Source organism: Grammomys surdaster, unplaced genomic scaffold (assembly GCF_004785775.1).
Source record: "Grammomys surdaster isolate TR1022 unplaced genomic scaffold, NIH_TR_1.0 126313, whole genome shotgun sequence".
In the NCBI taxonomy this organism is placed as follows: Eukaryota; Metazoa; Chordata; class Mammalia; order Rodentia; family Muridae; genus Grammomys; species Grammomys surdaster.
The window spans coordinates 2,244,262-2,262,348 of record NW_021621113.1 but is presented as its reverse complement, the minus strand read 5'-3'; the positions used below and the strand labels follow the sequence as shown (position 1 = coordinate 2,262,348).

General features: G+C 53.0%; 2 protein-coding genes across 6 annotated transcripts; one reads left to right on the top strand and one right to left on the bottom strand.

Moving 5' to 3' along the window:
* Positions 1-1,322: 1,322 nt before the first annotated feature.
* On the top strand, positions 1,323-11,274 carry Hpca (hippocalcin). 2 transcript variants are annotated; one of them, XM_028759902.1, is made up of 4 exons: positions 1,323-1,500; positions 4,296-4,694; positions 10,078-10,183; positions 10,310-11,274. In XM_028759902.1, the coding sequence occupies exons 2-4, from the start codon at positions 4,317-4,319 to the stop codon at positions 10,405-10,407; spliced, it is 582 nt and encodes a 193-aa protein (XP_028615735.1). In that variant the 5' UTR covers positions 1,323-1,500; positions 4,296-4,316; the 3' UTR covers positions 10,408-11,274. The 2 variants fall into 2 exon arrangements, with proteins under 2 accessions (XP_028615735.1, XP_028615734.1); XM_028759901.1 differs by lacking the exon at positions 1,323-1,500 and adding an exon at positions 1,773-1,848.
* Positions 11,275-11,315: 41 nt separating this feature from the next.
* Positions 11,316-17,279, bottom strand: Tmem54 (transmembrane protein 54). Of its 4 annotated transcripts, none has more exons than XM_028759985.1 (6): positions 17,264-17,279; positions 14,466-14,659; positions 12,389-12,448; positions 12,118-12,306; positions 11,883-12,017; positions 11,316-11,525 (listed from the first exon to the last, which is right to left on the bottom strand). In XM_028759985.1, exons 1-6 carry the CDS (start codon positions 17,277-17,279, stop codon positions 11,457-11,459), a joined length of 663 nt encoding a protein of 220 aa, XP_028615818.1. In that variant the 3' UTR covers positions 11,316-11,456. The 4 variants fall into 4 exon arrangements, with proteins under 4 accessions (XP_028615818.1, XP_028615820.1, XP_028615819.1 ...); XM_028759987.1 differs by having other exon boundaries at positions 12,118-12,207; XM_028759986.1 differs by lacking the exon at positions 12,389-12,448.
* Positions 17,280-18,087: the final 808 nt, after the last annotated feature.

Sequence of the window (18,087 nt, the reverse complement as noted above, 5' to 3'; positions counted from 1 at the left end):
GGGGGCAGGGAATGACTCTAGGATTGGCTCTTTTCCATGTCCCAAGCATGGCTGTCCTTCTGGACCCATCAGGAAGAGAGGAGGGAGGTTGTCATCCAAGGGTTCTGAGGTGGGGGCTAAGCAGATCGGTACTCCCTACCAGCCTGCAGGTCTTCCTGAAGGAGGCAGCTGGGAACCACCCACGTTCATCTGGCGTCTCTCACGCCTGCACTGGGGGTCCCAACAAGGGAGCCCAGGCACATAGTGGAGTCGGTGTTCCCGGGAGCCCAGCTGTCCCTATTCCATCCGGGTCCGGCTCGCCAGCTCTGTCAATGTGCCCCCCACTTCTCCTCCAAGCACAAGTGGTGAAGGCTAGACTGATGGCCAAGAGCCCTGGTCTAGGCCTGGAGGGGAGCTTCCTTTTCTATCTTGGGCAACTAGGATGATCTGAACTACAGGTTAAAAAAACAAAAACAAAAAAAACCAACAACCCACTGGGAAGAGCTGTCCAGGGAGTGGCAAACACTGTCAATTCCATCTTCTAAGGAGGTTCAGAAACCAGGCGCAGTGTGTCTGTTTTCTTGACAGAATGCTCCAGTGAGTTGCTGCACAGGTGTCAGACCCTCTATTCAAGACAACAAAGACTTCTGGTCTCACCTGGAATGCAATCCGAAGTGTCGGTTGCTCTACCACTGTTCCAACCTGTCTCCAGATTGCTTACCTAACACACTCCAGAACTGACTATGCCTGTTACATTCTTCTGCATGTATGTTGTATCATTGTTTCTTCTGCATGATGGCAATCCCATGTCTGAAACAGCGCCAAGTGCAGAAGCAATCCTTGAAAAATATTTTTGAAATGAATGAACGAGAGCTCCTGATTGCAAGTAACTCACTAGCTGCCAGACATTGGAAAAAGCATCCAACCCTCTGAAGTCTCAGTTTCTGCAATGCAGAACACAGTAAGATCTACATCTTAGAGATGGGGAAGGGCAGCATTTAACCTCAGGAGGTTACCAGAGAGGGAGGAAGGAGGGTGGGGCCTCCTTACAGGCAGGAGGAGTTGTGACCCCATCAGTGCCTCTAAGAGCAGCTGTCCTTAGTACAGACAGGAGGCATACCCACCTAAGAACCCCACCTCCCAAGGTGGAGACATGCTTCTGTACTCGCAGGACACAGGCCTGCACTCCTCGCAGAGGCTAGGGGAAGAGAGGCTAGGGTGCCTTGCCTGGAGGAGCACTGGGAAGAGCTAGCTAGGTACATGGATGGTGGGAGGTGGGATTAATTCTTAGAGGGCCTGGGGGATGACATCCGGAGCAGTAGGCAGGAGAGGGGGGCAGCCTCTCTGAGGCGGAGGTAGCAGGGGGCGTGTCTGGCCCCTGGAAGACCTTGGGACTGAGGAATGGGTGCTCCCTCCTTTCTAGAGAGCCCCCAGTTCATCTGGCTCCGGAGTTGAGGTGCGGGGGCAGCGAGGGTGCCTATTGGATTCCTCCCTCGGAGCGACAAGGGGCTCCGAGCCCAGGTAGGGGTGGATTGTTCCAGGCTTAAGAGAGCAGTCCCTGGACACTGACCCGCCTCTTTCCTTGCCCCTCCGTGTCGACTTGCAGAGCTGGGGGTCCCGATCTTCCTCCCAGGGTGGAGTGCTCCCTAGGGAGGGGGCCGGGGCAGCTAGGGCGTTCCGTTCTCTCTCCCGGGAGGGGGCGGGGGCGGAGCCTAGCTGCCGGCGGGGGACCCCCCCCAGGGGAGGGGCTCCGGGCTAACGCTGCGGGGCGTCTCCCTCGCAGTCCCGCCCGCCCCTCTGGCCGCCTCTGCCGCCGCGCGCCGCAGCAGCGCCGCCTTCCCTGCGCAGTCGGTGTCTCGGCGTTGCTGGGTGAGTGGGGGCCGCTCCGGCTGGGATCGGGGATGAGAGGAGGGAAGCCCGGGAGCCAGGAACCCAAGTCCAGGGCTCCCCAGTCTGCTACTCCCCGAGCTTCGTGGGATTCCTCCCACCCGCGGCGCTGCCAGCCCCGGGCTGCCCCGGGGGAAATCGCGCGGCGCTCTCCAGGGTCCTGACCGCCAAGTGGCCGGCTCCTGGGAGTCGCGCGTCGACCGTACCGGGCGCCCCCTCCAGGAGGGACCTCGAACCCAGTGCGGGAAGGACGGAGGCGGGGGCTCAGGGCTGGAGCAGGGGGAGGCTCGAAGGGGATGCTAGGGCGGGTTTCTCGGATCGAGCTGTGAGGTTCCTCCTATTTTGGGCACTGGGGGTCTTTGAGGAGAAAACAGCCGTTTCTTCCAGCTGGGAAAGGCAATGCCGCGGGTGGCCGAGAGGAAGGGGCACCTGGAGGAGCGCTCCTGCTCAGCGCATCACTCTGCCCCCGCCCCGCTGACCCAGTTCCTTGGACCTTGAGGAGGGGAGTAAGGGACACGCTCCCTTGCTCAGCCCTGCGCATTTCCTCAGTCCCTTCCCACACACTTGTTCTGTGGCTTCTCAGCCTGGGGCAGAAGAGGCTGATCCAGAAAGGAGGGGGTACCAACTTACAGGAACATGCATGACACACACTACTGAGGACAGACAGACACGGGGCCCCTCACATTCCTGGGGAACATTCCTCTCTCTGTGACAGGTGCATACCCGCTCAGTACGCATCTAGAATTCACACGCAGACAGGCATAGAAACGCACAGGGAGATAGATGCGGTGCAGAGCCCAGGACCCACATCATGTGTGAGCATACGCATTCAACATGCACCCACACACATGTGCACACACATGTGCATAGAGCTTCATGGACCTTCATGGGCAAGGGACCGTTTTCATCCTGTCTTGTCTCCAACCTCAGGAGCCACCTGCACCCCTACACCTATGCTTCTGACTGCCTGGCTACTTCCCCTCCATTGCTCTTGCTCAGTCTCACACTTTAATCCCTGCCCTGAGGGGACCTCTTAAAATCAGAGAAAAGGTGAGTGGTGAGAGAGGTTTGGATGGGCTGGGTAGGGCTCTCCAAGAAAAAGACTCCTCCTCAGGTCTGGGAAGGGCTGCAGCTCCCTCTCCTGGGACCTGGCAGCACCTCAGGGATAGAAAGACAAATGACAAGGGTGCCTGAAGGTCCCACGTGCAGCTGGCCATGTGAGAGGTGTCGGCATTTGAGTTGGCGTGTAATGGCATGTGTGAGACATGTGGGGTCGTGGGCTGGTGTGTCTTGATGTACAGTGCATGGGAGTTGTGCGTGGTGCCATGTGTCAGTACGTGTGAGTTGTGGGGCAGGGGGATTGTTGTGTGTGTGGGCATGGCAATCCATGTGTGGTAGGGGTTAGTATGTGTGTGACAGAGAACCTAGGGAGTGAACTTGGTGATCCGTGTGGCATTATGACACGCACTTGCATATCATGCCCGAGTTTTGTGGAGTCTGGATACATGTAAGTCATTCTTACCCATCTAACATGTATGTAGCACCTGCTTACTCAGGCATGATTCTAGCATGTTTGCAGGTACTAACTAATTTAATCCCCAAGATAACCCTATGAAGTAAGTACCATTATTAAACCCACTTTGTGGTTGAGACAGAGACTTTAAGGAAATTGTCTAAGGCACATTGCTGGTAATGGGAAGCTGGAGAGACAGGTGACTCTCCATGAGTTCAAGGCCAGTCTGGTCTATAGAGTGAGTTCCAGGATAGCCAGGACTACAGAGAGAAACCCTGTCTTGAAAAACAAACAAAAATTTATTTAAAAAAAAAAAAGAGGGAAAGCAGGGGTGTGAGCCCAGGTGATCTAGCTCTGGGGTCCAGGTTAACACCTCTTGCTAAGCATATCTTCAGGAAGAAAATCGGACAGTGTCCAGGCAGTGGGTGCATTGTGGCATCAGACATCTAGGAAGCCCGGAAAGGGTCAGCAGGTGCGAAGGAGGGCTCAGAAGCTTTTCTGCACCCTCCTAGGACAGTGTGGGAGTCAGCTCCACCTGTCGTGTCCGTGTGACCTGAGGCAGATCATCTTACTTTTCTGAGCCTCCCTTCTCCTGTAGAAAATGCAGCTAACTCCCGGATTTCTTTCCCCTTGGGGGAGTGAAAACGTATGTTTGTGAATGGGCTTAACACAGACAGCCAAAAGGGTGTCCATGATTGTGAGCCTCCTTCCTTCTTCTTTGGGTCTGTTGTGCAGACATGCATGTCACAGAGCAGAGGGCAGGCTGTAGGATCTGGGGCCCATTTCTCTCTTCTTGGGTTAAATGAGAGTTTGGGGTATCTTGTGTCTGAGGGCCCTTCTGGAGTAGGGTCAAGTGACCAAGAGAATGTAACCATTGCTTTCTGTCCTTTCACTTTCTTTGGGGGGGGGGACCCAGGTGGGACTTGGCTCTTCTGCCATGGGCAAGCAGAACAGCAAGCTGCGGCCAGAGATGCTGCAGGACCTGCGGGAGAACACGGAGTTCTCCGAGCTGGAGCTTCAGGAGTGGTACAAGGGCTTCCTCAAGGACTGCCCCACGGGCATCCTCAACGTGGACGAGTTCAAGAAAATCTACGCCAACTTCTTCCCCTATGGCGATGCCTCCAAGTTTGCCGAGCATGTCTTCCGCACTTTTGACACCAACAGCGACGGCACCATCGACTTCCGGGAGTTCATCATCGCTCTGAGCGTGACCTCGCGTGGCCGCCTGGAGCAGAAGCTCATGTGGGCCTTCAGCATGTACGACCTGGACGGCAATGGCTACATCAGCCGGGAGGAAATGCTAGAAATTGTGCAGGTGGGCCGTCATCGCCACTGGCTCCTCAGCCTCCATCTCTGAACAAACCCCACCCTCCCTTTTTTAGCCTCTGGAGGTACCTAGTCCCAAGTAGTGTCAGGGGATGTTTTTCTCATCGTATTTACAAATTCTTTTAGAATGAAACGATTTTCCATTGAAAGAAAAGCTGAAAGCTAAAACTACTGTGGAGTTAGAGGCAGGAGGGCCAGGAGTTCAAAGCTAGCCTCGGCTACCAAATGAGTTTGAGGCTAGCCTAGACATTATGAAACTGTCTCCCCTCCCCCACCAACCCAACAACAAAGGAAAGAAAGAAAAACCTAGAAAGTTCCCGTGTATCCTAGTCCACACTCAACAGCTAGTGTTCTTGGTGTTGCATAGCTCTGTGTGCGTGCCATGGTTTCTGGTTGTTTTCAGGATTGATCCTTCACTCCTCAGGTAAAGGATATATTTCCTAAGACTAAGACATTCTTACATAAGCCATAATGTGATTACCCAAGTCAAGATATTTAACACAGAATAGAAGCAACACTGTTCCTATTCCATTGTTCATTCTTTCCAGAATGTTCCCTGTTGCTTCCCCCTTTCCCCCTGCTGGTCTGGGATCCCACATTGAATTTTGTTGTCCTATTTTCTAGTTATATTTCTTTAGAGACAGGATCTCACTATGTAGCCCTGGCTAGCCTGGAATTCACTTTATAGACCAGGTTGTTCTGCACCTCACGGAGATCGGCCTGTCTTCTCATGTTGAGTGCTGGGATTAAAGGGGAATGCAGCACTTGGCTTTGTTATTCTGGTTTAATTTGGAGTGGTTCCTCCCCTTGCTTTGTCTTTCCCTTCTTGACATTTCTGATTTAGTCAAGTTATATTTGGTTTGGTTTGGTTGGAGATAGATCTTTCTAAGTAACTCAGTCTGGCTTTGAACTCATGATCCTGCTGCCTTAGCCCCTGAGCTAAGGGTTACAGGTATGTGTTCCATGCCCAGCTATGCTATTCATTCATTCATTCACTGATTCATTCATTCACTAATCATTCATTTGCTTGCTGTGTTCTACCACCGGGCCTCATCCACAGCTTACAAGTGCTGGTTTTTTTTTTTTGTTTTTTTTTTTTTTTGTTTGTTTGTTTTTGATCCTTATTTACTGAAGAGAAAACATGCTTTGAAAGGAGAAGGCGCTTGCTGGAGACCTCACAGCCTGAGTGGGCCACCTGGCTCCAATGTTCGAATGCCATCTGGACACCCAGCCACTGCCTAACTAATTGACAAGAGGCACCACCAGAGCCCAGCACTGCATGAGATACTTAGACCCCTGAACTGAGCACATCCTTAGGGAAGTCCCATGTGTTTCAGACAGGTAGAGCCACTTGCTTGTCATAAGGAAGTGGGATTGAGCCCAGGCTGGCCACCGCTCCCAGCCGGCTTTTGTGAAGGCTCTGAGCTCTTAGGCAGGAGAGGAGGCTTCCAATTCTGGACTGGCTCTTCCGCTGCTCATCTATAAAAGTGGAGCAGAGACAGCAAGGCTGATTGCATGAGGAGATTTAGAGACTTGTCATGAATGTCTTTTCTTAGTACCAACTTAAGTATGAAATGCATTAGGTTTATTTCAGAAGCCTTCTATGGCACGATGCCCCCTTAGCTCATTGAAGGCAGTCAGTGCTGAGATTCTATTTTACCCGTCTGCTCTTTGTCCACTTCAGACATTTGTTTTTAGACAGGATCTCTCTCTCTCTCTCTCTCTCTCTCTCTCTCTCTCTCTCTCTCTCTCTCTGTGTGTGTGTGTGTGTGTTAGATTACATTTTCAAAGCTAGCCCCCAAGGTCTATTGCCTTATTTGGCCATTTCCTCCTTTTGAGGACCTTTGACTGCAAAGGTCCAGCTTTTAAAGTACTGAAGTCCAGCAATCAAAAGCCCCCTTTGGCTCAACTAATTAACATGCCCAATTAAAATTAAACACCCCATCTTAACAGAGGGTTTTCCCTTTTGCCTTTATAAACCTCCATTTTCCTATGGGCCACATCTATTTCCTTTCTATCCCGAGGCAGTCCCTTGTCCTCTGGGACAAATTTTCTACCCCACCCCCCACCCCCACCACCTTGTTCCCTTCGCTTTCTCTCTCATTGTTTATCCCTGTCTTTGTCTCTTATTCTCTGCCTTCTGTCCCTTTGGGGCAAATACATCTCCTTTGTGCTGAGAACTTGGTCTCAGCGGTCCTGAACCAATACTTTTCCTTTCAGTGACTGTCCGTCCTTCTTTCTCCATCCATCTCCTGCACTGGCTAAAATGGCCTTGTGAGCACCCCTAAGATGCTCTTGAGAACGGCCACCACATAGCTTTGCACGAGGACCCTTCCTGCATCTCGGCCTCCTTCCCTTTTAGCCCCTCTGCTTTGTGGGCTGATATCTGTTCACCCAGCCTACTGGCTCCCCCTCTTGCTGGGGACATGGATCTCAGTCTCTAGCTTGAGTAGAGTGGCTGCCTGTCTTGGGAACTGATGCTTTCACTATGCCAATTGTCTGTTGCCTCAGTGTTGGTCCCAGGAGCCTCTGGATCACGCAGTCCTCTTTGGAGGCAGGATGATGGGGAAGTCTGGGGGTGGGGGTGGGGTCCCACTGCAGAGGTCAAAGTAGTGGTGGAGGATCATTTAGGGATCTGCTGGATATCGATGAGTTCCTGTTTTCCAGCCGTACACTGGTAAATCTCAGCCCAGCTGAAGCCACCACGCCCAGTGCAGCAGTTAGCTAGTCGCCCCTGGACCTATTTTTTTTTTAAACCAGCTTCTGCCCTCTAGGCCCTGACTTCCTCTCTGACACCCCAGAGGCTCCAGACAGCTGGAGCAGACAGAGCTCTGTGAGCCCCGGGGCCTGATTAACGACAAGTCGGCTCCAGTGAAACTCTGAGCGAGCAACCCAGACAATTAATTAGAAGGATTGTCACAAGGGGAATGGTCACCCTCTAAGTCACTGCTCAGTCCCTTTCCCATGCCAGCCTTACACAGGGTGGTGGCACAGTGGGAGGAAAGAGGCAAGTGCTTCACGGAGCTCCCTCTCTAACAGGAAAGATTAAAGCACAGGCCGGACTGACCAGGTCAGGGACAGGTATATAAAAGGACATCTAGGAGTCTAGGAGACCATAAAGCCCGAGGACACCGCCAATGAATAATGACAATATAAGCTGCTATTTAGTGACTGCTTACTCTAGCCAGCCACTGTTGTTCTTTTCTATCTCATTTAATCCTCCATATAGTCCCAGTGAGATAGACACAGCACTCCCATTTTACAGATGGCAACTGAGGTTCACAGTGGCTTTCTTTTCCAAGGCTATATAGAGAGCAAGTGCAGAATGGACCAGGATGTCACTCCAGAGCCCCTGCTGTTTATTCTTTCAAGTTGTCTAAGCATACATCTATTGGTTCTCAACCCGTGGGTCACAACCCCTTTGGGGGTTGAATGTCTCCTTCACGGGGGTCCCCATGTCAGATATTCTGCTTATCAGATATTTACATTACCATTCACAACAGTAGCAAAATTAGAGTTATGGAGTACCAACAAAAGTAATTTTACAGCTGGGGCTCACCACGATATGAGGAACTGTATTAAAGAGTTGCAGCATTAGGAAAGTTGAGAACTATTGTACTCACAGCTCAGAGGGAGCAAGCTCTGATCCAACGTCTTCCATCCCTTCCCTTCCCAAATCCTGGTTTCTTATCCAGAAAGGGGAGATTTGATACATGCTTTTTTTTTTTTTTTTTTTTTTTGAGCTGATGTAGAGTTTAGAAATCCTGCATGTATGCCAGGCACTGTGGTGCACACCTTTAATCCCAGCACTTGGGAGGCAGAGGCAGGAGATCTCTGAGTTGGAGGCCAGCCTGGTCTACAGAGTGAGTTCCAGGACAGTCAGGGCTACACAGAGAAACCCTGTCTCAAACAAAACAAAACAAAACTAAACTAAACTAAACTAAACTAAACTAAACTCCTGCTCCTAGGATCTGGCAGGCAGAGGCTGTAAATGTTGGAGAACCTGAAAGGCGCAGGGGCGTTCAGTTGTGACAGAATCACCCCTCCAGGGAGGCCTGGTGATGGTGAGGCCAACTGTGGACAGCTTGTGAAGTATCTTGAATGCCAAAAGCAAATGGTTTGGACTTGGTACAGAGAATTGTGGGAGGTGACAGCGGCCTTTAAACAGGGAGTTTCCTGCCATGTGCCAAGGCACTGTACTGGGATTTGGAAATTTTAGAAGTAGCCAGAGTTACTGCTCTCTTCTGAATGGTGGCAAGCAGGTACAATCCTCCAGGGAAATAATTACTTCCTGAGAGGTGTACACGCAGGAGGCTCTGTGCCCTGACCCAGTGCTGGATCACAGATGACCTTGCTAGGAAAGCACTGTACGCTGAACAGCCAACGAGAAGTGGGAGGCAGCATCCAGAAGGAACTGGTGCTCGGTGGGCCTAGAAGGAGGTCTGTGTGTGCCGGAAATAAGGGGGCAGCCTGCTGGTTTGGGGACGTGGTAGTGGGGGTTTGTGTTTGGAGCGTTCAGAGGCAGTGTGTGGGACAGATCTGAAGGAAAGAGGCCGGAAAAGAGCAGTGCAGAGACAAAGCTGGACAGGAAGAGGGTGGGAGGGTTATGGCATGGGGGAAGAAAGGAGGCTTCTGGGAGAAGGCGTCGCTGTGAAAAAATTGGAAGTTCGAGGTGACTAGTCTGGCCTTTGAGCTCCAGGGAGCAGAAACAGCCCATCCCACAGACCAAGCACTACATGCTCTGTACATTTAGCTCAGCAACTCTCCTTCGTGTTGCCTCTGGAGCTCCTACACGTGGCAGCTGCCGCCCTCAGCCTAGCAGAGCTCAGGCTGTCCCTGGACCTGTGGCAGGTGCTCATTTGCATTTGTTTGCATAATGTTCCCGCCCCTTCTAAGTCCCAGCTGCCTCGACGCTGCTCTGCGCCCCCTGCCGGACGCAGACCACAGTGCCATCTCCTTCGGATCAGCGCCCCCTATTGGTCACCGAGCGGGAGCTCTAACTCAACTTTTACCCTCAAACATACACCCGAGGAGCGAGTGCCTAAATTTGGCGTTCTAGGCACTTGGCTATCTGGACTTGGCTGTCCTCCAACATCTCCCTTGATTCAGTGCACCCCAAATGCTTGGCACCCACCTGAAGCTTTCAGGTTGTGGCCTTGTGCATCAGCTCCATCAGCAATTCCCACCTGGCCCACTAAGGGCCCTGGCTCAGGGCACTCTTCAGCCATTCCAGACTTTTCGTTATTAACTCCTCCATGACCAGTAGAACACGACCCTGGGATGTTTATAGAGACAGAGCACGGGATGGGAGCTTAACCCGGCCCTCCCCACTCCCTGATGTCCTCTCCCCCTTCTGATCCCCCATCCCACAGGCCATTTACAAGATGGTTTCGTCCGTGATGAAGATGCCTGAAGATGAGTCGACCCCGGAAAAGAGGACTGAGAAAATCTTCCGCCAAATGGACACAAACAACGACGGTGAGTGGCGGGGGTGGGGGTGGGGATGGAGGAGGGTGGGCAGTCTCTCTCCTTTCCTCTCCTCTCCCACCTGCCTGGCTTCGCAGCCACCTTCTCATCATTCACAGCCCTCCCTTCGCCCTGCAGGTAAGCTGTCCCTGGAAGAGTTCATCCGCGGGGCCAAAAGCGACCCTTCCATTGTGCGCCTGCTGCAGTGCGATCCCAGCAGCGCCTCCCAGTTCTGAGCTGAGAGGAGCCAGCTCGCCTCCCTGCCTTCACCGGCCCTCCGGCTCTCAAGCTTCCTCTCCCTCGTGTCTATCCAGGCTGGGGGCCAGACTGGGGATCCCTTTTTGGGGTCTGCACTGTGGGGGGCCTCTGGAGAAGCGAACCCTGAAAAGAAGGGGCTAAGCAAGACAGCCGTTAGCCCCCATGGCCCAAGACGCAAAATCTCCCTTAGTGGGGCCGAGGTGACCCTCCGGTCAGGTTCTGTATTCTTTACTCAGACAGCTAATCACCTTCCACCCACTCATAACCTGGAGGCTGTTCCACAACACGGGGCGGGGGTGGGGGGTGTAGGTCCCCCTTGGGTGGTCCTCAGCCTGGAGGGAGGTGGGGAGTCGTGCCAAGGTGAAGTCTTTTTGTTTGATGGGGAGACACTGGAGGATTCCTGGGCTGTGGGGCTTTAAAGAAGTTCCCTGATCTATCTACTTCCCTGCAGAAGAACATTTCTTGTCCCAGCTCTTGCCTGGCTGAAGGCCATGGTTAAAAACAAAAACAAAAACAAAACAAAAAAACTCCCAGGATTCCAACTGGGGTCCCAAACCTAGCCTGCCTCTTTGCACTTAGATAACCACAGATTTATTCCATCTGTATTCTGTATTTCACCCTACTCTTCCCCCCCCCGACCCCCGCTCACACACACACACACAGGCACGCGCACACACGCACACACAGAGGCCCACAGACAGATGGGCAGAGCCCCTCCACAGCATTCTGTGTGGGAAAGAAGTGCAGGCCCCTGGCCAAGCCCCATGTCCCTCTGCATGCAGCCACACGGAGCATCTTTGTTCTTTTTAATAACTTCAAAATAAAGTCTTGTTTCAGTGCATTGTGCTTGGTGACCAGGGGAGGGCGTGCAAAGCCCTCACCCACTTCCCCAGGAGTCCACTGATCTTTCTTGGGCTTGCTCGAGGAATCCTGGATCCGGCTTAGCCTCCATGGCTGTCTGGGCACTGGTCAGTGCAGGTGTGGTCACGTGCCTCAGTAGCCATGGCACTGCTGAGCTGTCAGAGGGTCAGCTGCAAGAGCTGGTGCAACTCAGTAGGTCATGGCCATCCAGGGGCTCTGGGCTTGCTTGTATCATCTGTAGACACAGGAACCTGGTTGTTTCACTGGGTCTGGGGTCTCTATCTTCAGGACACCCCCAAACTGGAAGAAGGAAGGACTAGGGGCTTGGGGGAGAGCAGCAGTACCAGTCATTCATGACTGGCCAGATCCAGCCCCCAAGTGTCTCCTGTTTAATTCCCAAAGACCCGTGCTTCCCCTCAAGATTAGGAGAGCCAGACATCAGCTGTGTGACTTAGGTGGCAGATCTGGCCTCTCTGGACTTTGGAGCCCTTTGATGGTGGTGAGCAGACTTTTGCTCCAGTTATCTGAGTTGAGAGAGTGGTGAGGCTGACCAGCCAGGGACCTCTCAGGACTATGGGGTGGGGGGACTTACTGTGTGGTGGCAGCTTTTTCCCCACCAGGGTCTCAGTTCCAGTAGTCGATGCACAAGCTGGGCGCTGCGCACGGCAGACATGCTCTCCGCCAGACAGAAGATGAGAGAGATGGCCCAGAGACACAGGCTAGAGCTCTGCAGGGTCCAGGGGTACAAGCATTTAATTAGGGATAGGGGTGCAGGTAGATCCCAAGAGTCCTTCCCAAGCCCTTCCAGGCACTTATGAGTCACTCACATAAATTCGAGTAGGGTCAAAAGGACAGTCAGGTGCCAGCGTTGGGAGTTCAGGGTTCTCAAAAGTACAGGCTGCCAATAGTGCCTTGCCCTTGGTGGCGAAAGTCACAGCAATGTTGGCCAGGAGTCCAAGGGCACAGGTCAGGGAGAGAAGAGCACAGGCCACACTCATGCTAAACACGGTCCAGCGCTGGGCAGGAAGAGCACTGGTCAGTGAGTATCATGGGGCTGCTGACCCAGCCCACAGTCCCATCTGAGGAAGCGCCACATACCAAGGGGGTGCTGGGGAGGTAGCGTGACAAGACAATGGTCGAAATTCCCGCAACGATGACCTGTGGGAAGCTTGGGTCAGCTCTTACATCAGTGTTGGAGGACCTTCCTTGGGGTCAGACCTACTCTTGGATACATATCCTCCCAAGGTCCATGGTCCTGCAATCTTCACTCCCACCCTGTCCTCTGGCTTTGGCCTAATTAACTCCCATTTCCTACGACCTTCCAGAGCTCCTCACTGCCTGGGTCCGACAGGGCCCTGTGTATCCTAAGTTTGCAGGCATAAGCCAATGTGCTAGGCCACAGGACCCATGGCGTATCTCTTTGGGATAGAAAAGAATGGAAGAAATGCATTCTACTAACAAGGCACTAAAACCAAAATTATATTCAATCAGAAACCAGGCATGGTAGCATATGCCTACAATCCCAGCACTGAGGCAGGTGGATTGCTGTAAGTTCAAAGCCAGCCTGGTTTACATAAAAAGTCCTTTTTCAGCCAGGACTATGTAGTGAGGCCCCATCTTAGACAGACAGGATGCATCATGAACAGAATTCAGAATCTTTAAGAGAGGGAATGGAGCTTGGGAATAGAATACTTGCCTGGCATGTGTGAAGCCAGAGTTCAATCCTAGATACCACAAAAGACAAAGAAACCTCTAAGAGTATCAAGTTATCCCAGGCTCTTTATGACCTAGTCCTGGCCTTCTCTGGTCTATCCTGGGCCACTGTCTTCCCTTATTGCACCGGACCTGGGCACCCATGCATACCTACAGATCATTCTTTACAAGACGCCCTGCTCCTGAGTCCTAGTGCCCCTAGATCCCCAGAGACAGGCTTTCCTGTGCACCATTTAGCTCAGTGGCTGATGTCTAGATCTCTAGGGCTCCATTTAGCCTATCTGCCTTCTTAGTGTCAATCTCTGTATTGGACACAGTACCATGGGCTATAGTGGTAGTGGTGATTCACTGTGTAGTCACAAGAAAGTATCTCAACTTCTATGGGCTCAGACCCTCTCTGCAGGATGCACTCACGGGAAGATAGTCACATCCGAGGGAGTGGGGTGAATCCCCTAGTCGTGGGCAGCTGGAGCGGCTTACTGGGGAAAGCAAGGCAAAGGTGAAGTGTTCCAGCCCAGAGCCTCCTGACCCTGGGCTAGCCACCTTCCATGCCTTTCTCTCATGGCTGCTGAGCAGAGCAGATACTGATTGGCACATAGCACTACTCTCGCTCTGTCGTCAGAGCTTCCACAGGTCAGAGCCTGGAGGCCACCAGGCTGTCAGAGCTTCATTTTGTAGGCAGAGATCAGCTCAGAGAGAGAAAAGTCCCTCAGCCTGGAATCAGCAGGTCTCCCAGAGATGAACAAGTCTACAGCCGCCTCAGCTGACAGGCAGAGAAGAGCTTTTTCAACCTAAGTACACCAGACTTTTTCATTTATTCATTCATCAAACGGGCGGATGTGCAGGTATCACAATGGCTACCGCTCACCAAGTGGCTCATGCCGTCTACCCTGATGCTCAGCTCCTGTGTGTCTCAGTGTCTCCTGAACAGATCTCAGCTCCACTGGAGCGTTCCCAGCTCCACACATCTGCACCTGCCACACAGCCTGAACATGGAATGCCACCCTGGCATGCTTTTCCGCAAGCCAGCCCCAGCATGTCGCATACTTGGGTTGTTAATTACAGTCCATCGGGAACACCTACGCATCCATAAATACCCAGCTCAGAGGTCTACTTCTCCCTGAAACCCTTATTGACCCTCCCTAGCTAAGCTGACATTCACTCCTTCTGGACCACTACACACCGTGAATATCTGTCACAGCAGGTCACACTATCCCTGTGCCAGGCCCCTCGGCTTAAGCACCTTCTGTCAATGACTTCCTCAGATGCTCACTGGGAACCTCTGCTGTGCATGCATACTCTCGCCATCCCCATTTTACAGAGGACAAAGCTGAGGCAGAGAGAGTTTGAGTGCCTGCACAATTTGTATATGGTTATACCAAATATGATATAGGGTTAGTGTTTGGGGCTCTGACTGGGACCCAGTCCCTCCCTCTTGCTGGCCTCCCAGCCAGGCCATTACCACAATGGCAGAGGTGACGGAGAGGATGTCCACCACGCAGTACTGAAGAACCACAGCGTCACTGGTGGTGGCTACGAAGCGCAGCATGGTGCCGTGGAGCACCGAGGCTGCAATGAAGCTCACATGACCCAGAACTACCAGCACCAGACCCGTCTTCATCAGCACCTTCCGGAACTCATCCACATTCAGGCCACCTGCGGGGGACACGAGTGGGGATCATGGTAAGGCACTTCCTGCTGGGTGGCGTAGGTCATCTGAGCCTCCCCTGACTCTAAAAGCTTCCTGGTTGGTTTTCAGTCCTTGCATTAGAGATTAGAAAAGCACACAGGCGATCCACACAGCTGTCCTTGTTAACTTTTGTGCTTTGAGTAGCGGGGATCCAGCATGATCCTCCCACTGAGCCATCCAGCCATCGGATCAGTCACTCAGCCATTCCATGTATAAAAGTGCCCTGCATGCCTGCTCCGTGCCATGCACTAGGATACCTATGAGCCCGGCAGGTACTGTCCAGGCCTCGAGAGCCCACAGTGTATTGGGCAGGAGTCAGGCCTTGCTCAGCTGTCAGTTTGGTAGATGGAGCTTGGCACACACAGTTCTTTTTTTTGGGGGGGGGGTTCGAGACAGGGTTTCTCTGTGTAGCCCTGGCTGTCCTGGAACTCACTCTGTAGACCAGGCTGGCCTCAAACTCAGAAATTCATCTGCCTCTGCCTCCCAGGTGCTGGGACTAAAGGCGTGCGCCACCACTACCAGGCCAGCACACACAGTTCTTAACATGCAGCTGCTAAACAGCTGCCGAGAGCCATCTAGTCTTCACTTCTTTTCCTGGAGAGGAAAAGAGCCCTTGTTTCTCAGTGTGGACAAAGTCCATGGGTGGACAGGAAACTGGGGATCAGTGCAGGGTGCACTTAACTGGGGCTGGGACCAGGAGGGACTCTGGGGACAAATACACTTTCTGAGTGGCCAAGTCCTATCCCATTCACATAGCACGAAGCCCCCCTCCCCTGAGCTGCTTTCTGCTACATCCCACATGGCTCTTGGTCCTGCTACCTGGACCCGGGGAGGGGTGGGGGAGGCCCCTTCAGTGTAGCCAGCTCCGAGAAACTGGAAGAGTGCAGTTGGCCCTCTCAGATAAGCAGAGTCCTTTCTTCTTTTGCTGCTTCCAATGGGCTCTGACTTTGCGATCCTTGCTAAATCCCAGTGTCCTCACATGTGGCAGAGAGGTCTGGCCCTGTCCCCTATAAGTGAGCTCTACGGCTCAATGAAAACAAGAGATGGGAACCAGCCATTAAGCTGGATATTCTCTGGGCAATTGCAGAGGGCCAAGGGGGCCAAGGGGGTTTCATCGCTGTATTCAGGAGACTGAGGCAGGAGGATTCCTGCAAAGTCAGCGTCAGCTTAAGTTACAGAGTGAGACTCTGCCTTAAAAAAAAAAATTGGCTGTGTTCCAGTAAAGCTCCGCCCTCAAACTCTTATAACCAACCCTAATTTAACACACACACACACACACACACACACACACACAATTTTGAGGAGCAAGGAGAAGCCTGTCTAGACAGCCAGAGACTCACTGTGGACCTGGTACCAGCCCTTTCTTCCCTCTGAACCCTGGATTCTTTGTGCATAGAGAGCCAGGTGGGGTTGGCCTAACTGGTCTCCGAGCTCTCCTCTAGTCTGTAGGCTCTGGGACTGTCACTGCAGCAGAAGACAGAGCATGGACTGGAAAGGCATGAGGAACTGCAATGGCATTGTGAAGATGAACAGCTGGCCAAACAGGAAGAGGAATTGCAGCCTCGTTCCAGGGGCCTCACGGGTCCCACCCGATCCACCCACCCCAACCACCTACCCATCAGCCAGTAACAACCCAGACACTACTGGGCTTTGGCTGGGCTCAAAAACAGTAGCATCTCTGGACCAAGGCTTTGGTCAAACAGGGAGGTTAGGGTTGTCCTTCTGCACTAGTCAGAGAGCCCCAGGCAGGCTTTATTTCTCAGTTCTCGTGCTCTGGGCATGAGCGCTGGGCAGTGTGGTTGGCTGGCGTGGTGCTAAGCATTTTTCAGCAGAAAGGAACTTCATCCTGGTTAAAGGGTGGGTGCAGCGGCCTTCATTTTTACCAAGGAGAAATAGGCATGGCTCAGAAGATCTGTGTGCTGAAGAGTGGCAACTCCTTAGGTCCCAAACGGCAGAGTTTGCCCAGGGCGTGGGGGAGGGGCACCCCAGTCTACTCTGCCAAGGATCCTGGTTGACTGGCCTTTCCCTCCAGCCTGGATGGATGAGAGGAAGGTATGGAAATGGGACCTTTGTAAGGAAGGCTAAGGATCTGGGGTCCTCGACTCTAGATTTCCATCTCTTCATCCTCCAGCATCCTTTCTCCTACCTGCGGATACCGGAGCCTATCTAGTCTTGCCCCTTAGAAAGGAAAATAGGACCAGGAGGTGGAGGTGCTACAGGCCACATCAAAACCAGGCTTACTAAGAGCTCCGTCTCACTGGCACAAACCTGGAGTCCCCAACTGCTTACGAGGTTGAGGCAGGAGGAGTGCAAAATTAGAGTGAGCTAAGTACTGAGTTCTGGGCTAGTCTCTGAGTAACGTTGTCGGACTGGTGTGTAGCTCAATGGTAGAGCACTTGCCTAAAGCAAATAAAACCCAGCCTCTCGTCACTCCGCTTCTAAGGAAACTCAGACTTGAGAGGAAAGTAACCTGAAGCAAGCCAGTACGTGAAGCAGAGTTGGGTGAAGCAGGCGGCTTGGCTTCGCGATGTGTACCCTCAGGAGTGGGCCTCCCGTGTGCCCCAGCTCACCTATGCGCAGACACATGTCGATTCCAGCCAGTGGTCCCCTGCTGGCCTCAGCGGGGTCTCGCTCCCATCCTTCTCCTCCGTGGCCTGCGCTCTTCTCGCCCAAGCAGGCTCCTGGCGGCTCCCTTCCCTGCACCCCTCAGTCGCCCAGCCCTGCGCCCCGCGCGCGCGCGTTGCCGAGGCCGGTCGGACCGGCTGGGCGACCCCGGGACTGTGAGGCTGAGTCACGGCCCCGCCCCTGCCGCTGAGCCAGGCGCCCGGCGCCAAGCCGCCCTCGTTCCCCTAGCACGCCCAATACACCGATGGACATTGAAGCTCCTAGGGGTCTCCACCGGCCCTCCTGGGAAGTGGTGGTGTCTGCAGGTGAGCAACGATCATTGCGACCAGGGATGATGGGGGCGAGGGGACCGGACACGAACACCTGGGCCAGGATGGGAGCAGGAGTGAGCAGGAGCAACCAGGGGTCTGCTTTTAATCTGCTGTGTGACTTCAGAACAACCACTTTCCCTCTCTGGGTCTTCCTTTCGCTGTCTCCTGGTCTCAGTCTGGTCTTCCATGTTGAGCAAGGTGCTTTTCTTTTCGGTCTTGGCGGTGGTGGGGTGAAGTCTCTGTTTGCTTCTTGGAAGATCAATAATTCTTGTCCCCTGATGTAAGAAAATGCAGCTTAAAAAGAAAGGGAGGAAGAAAGAAAGAAAGGAAGAGAGAAAGAAAGAAAAAGGAAAAGAAATTACAGGGGCCAATGATATGGCTTAGTCAGTAAAAGTACCTTGCCACTAGCCAGATAACCCCAGTTCCATCCCTGGGACCTACATGGGAAGGAGAGATCT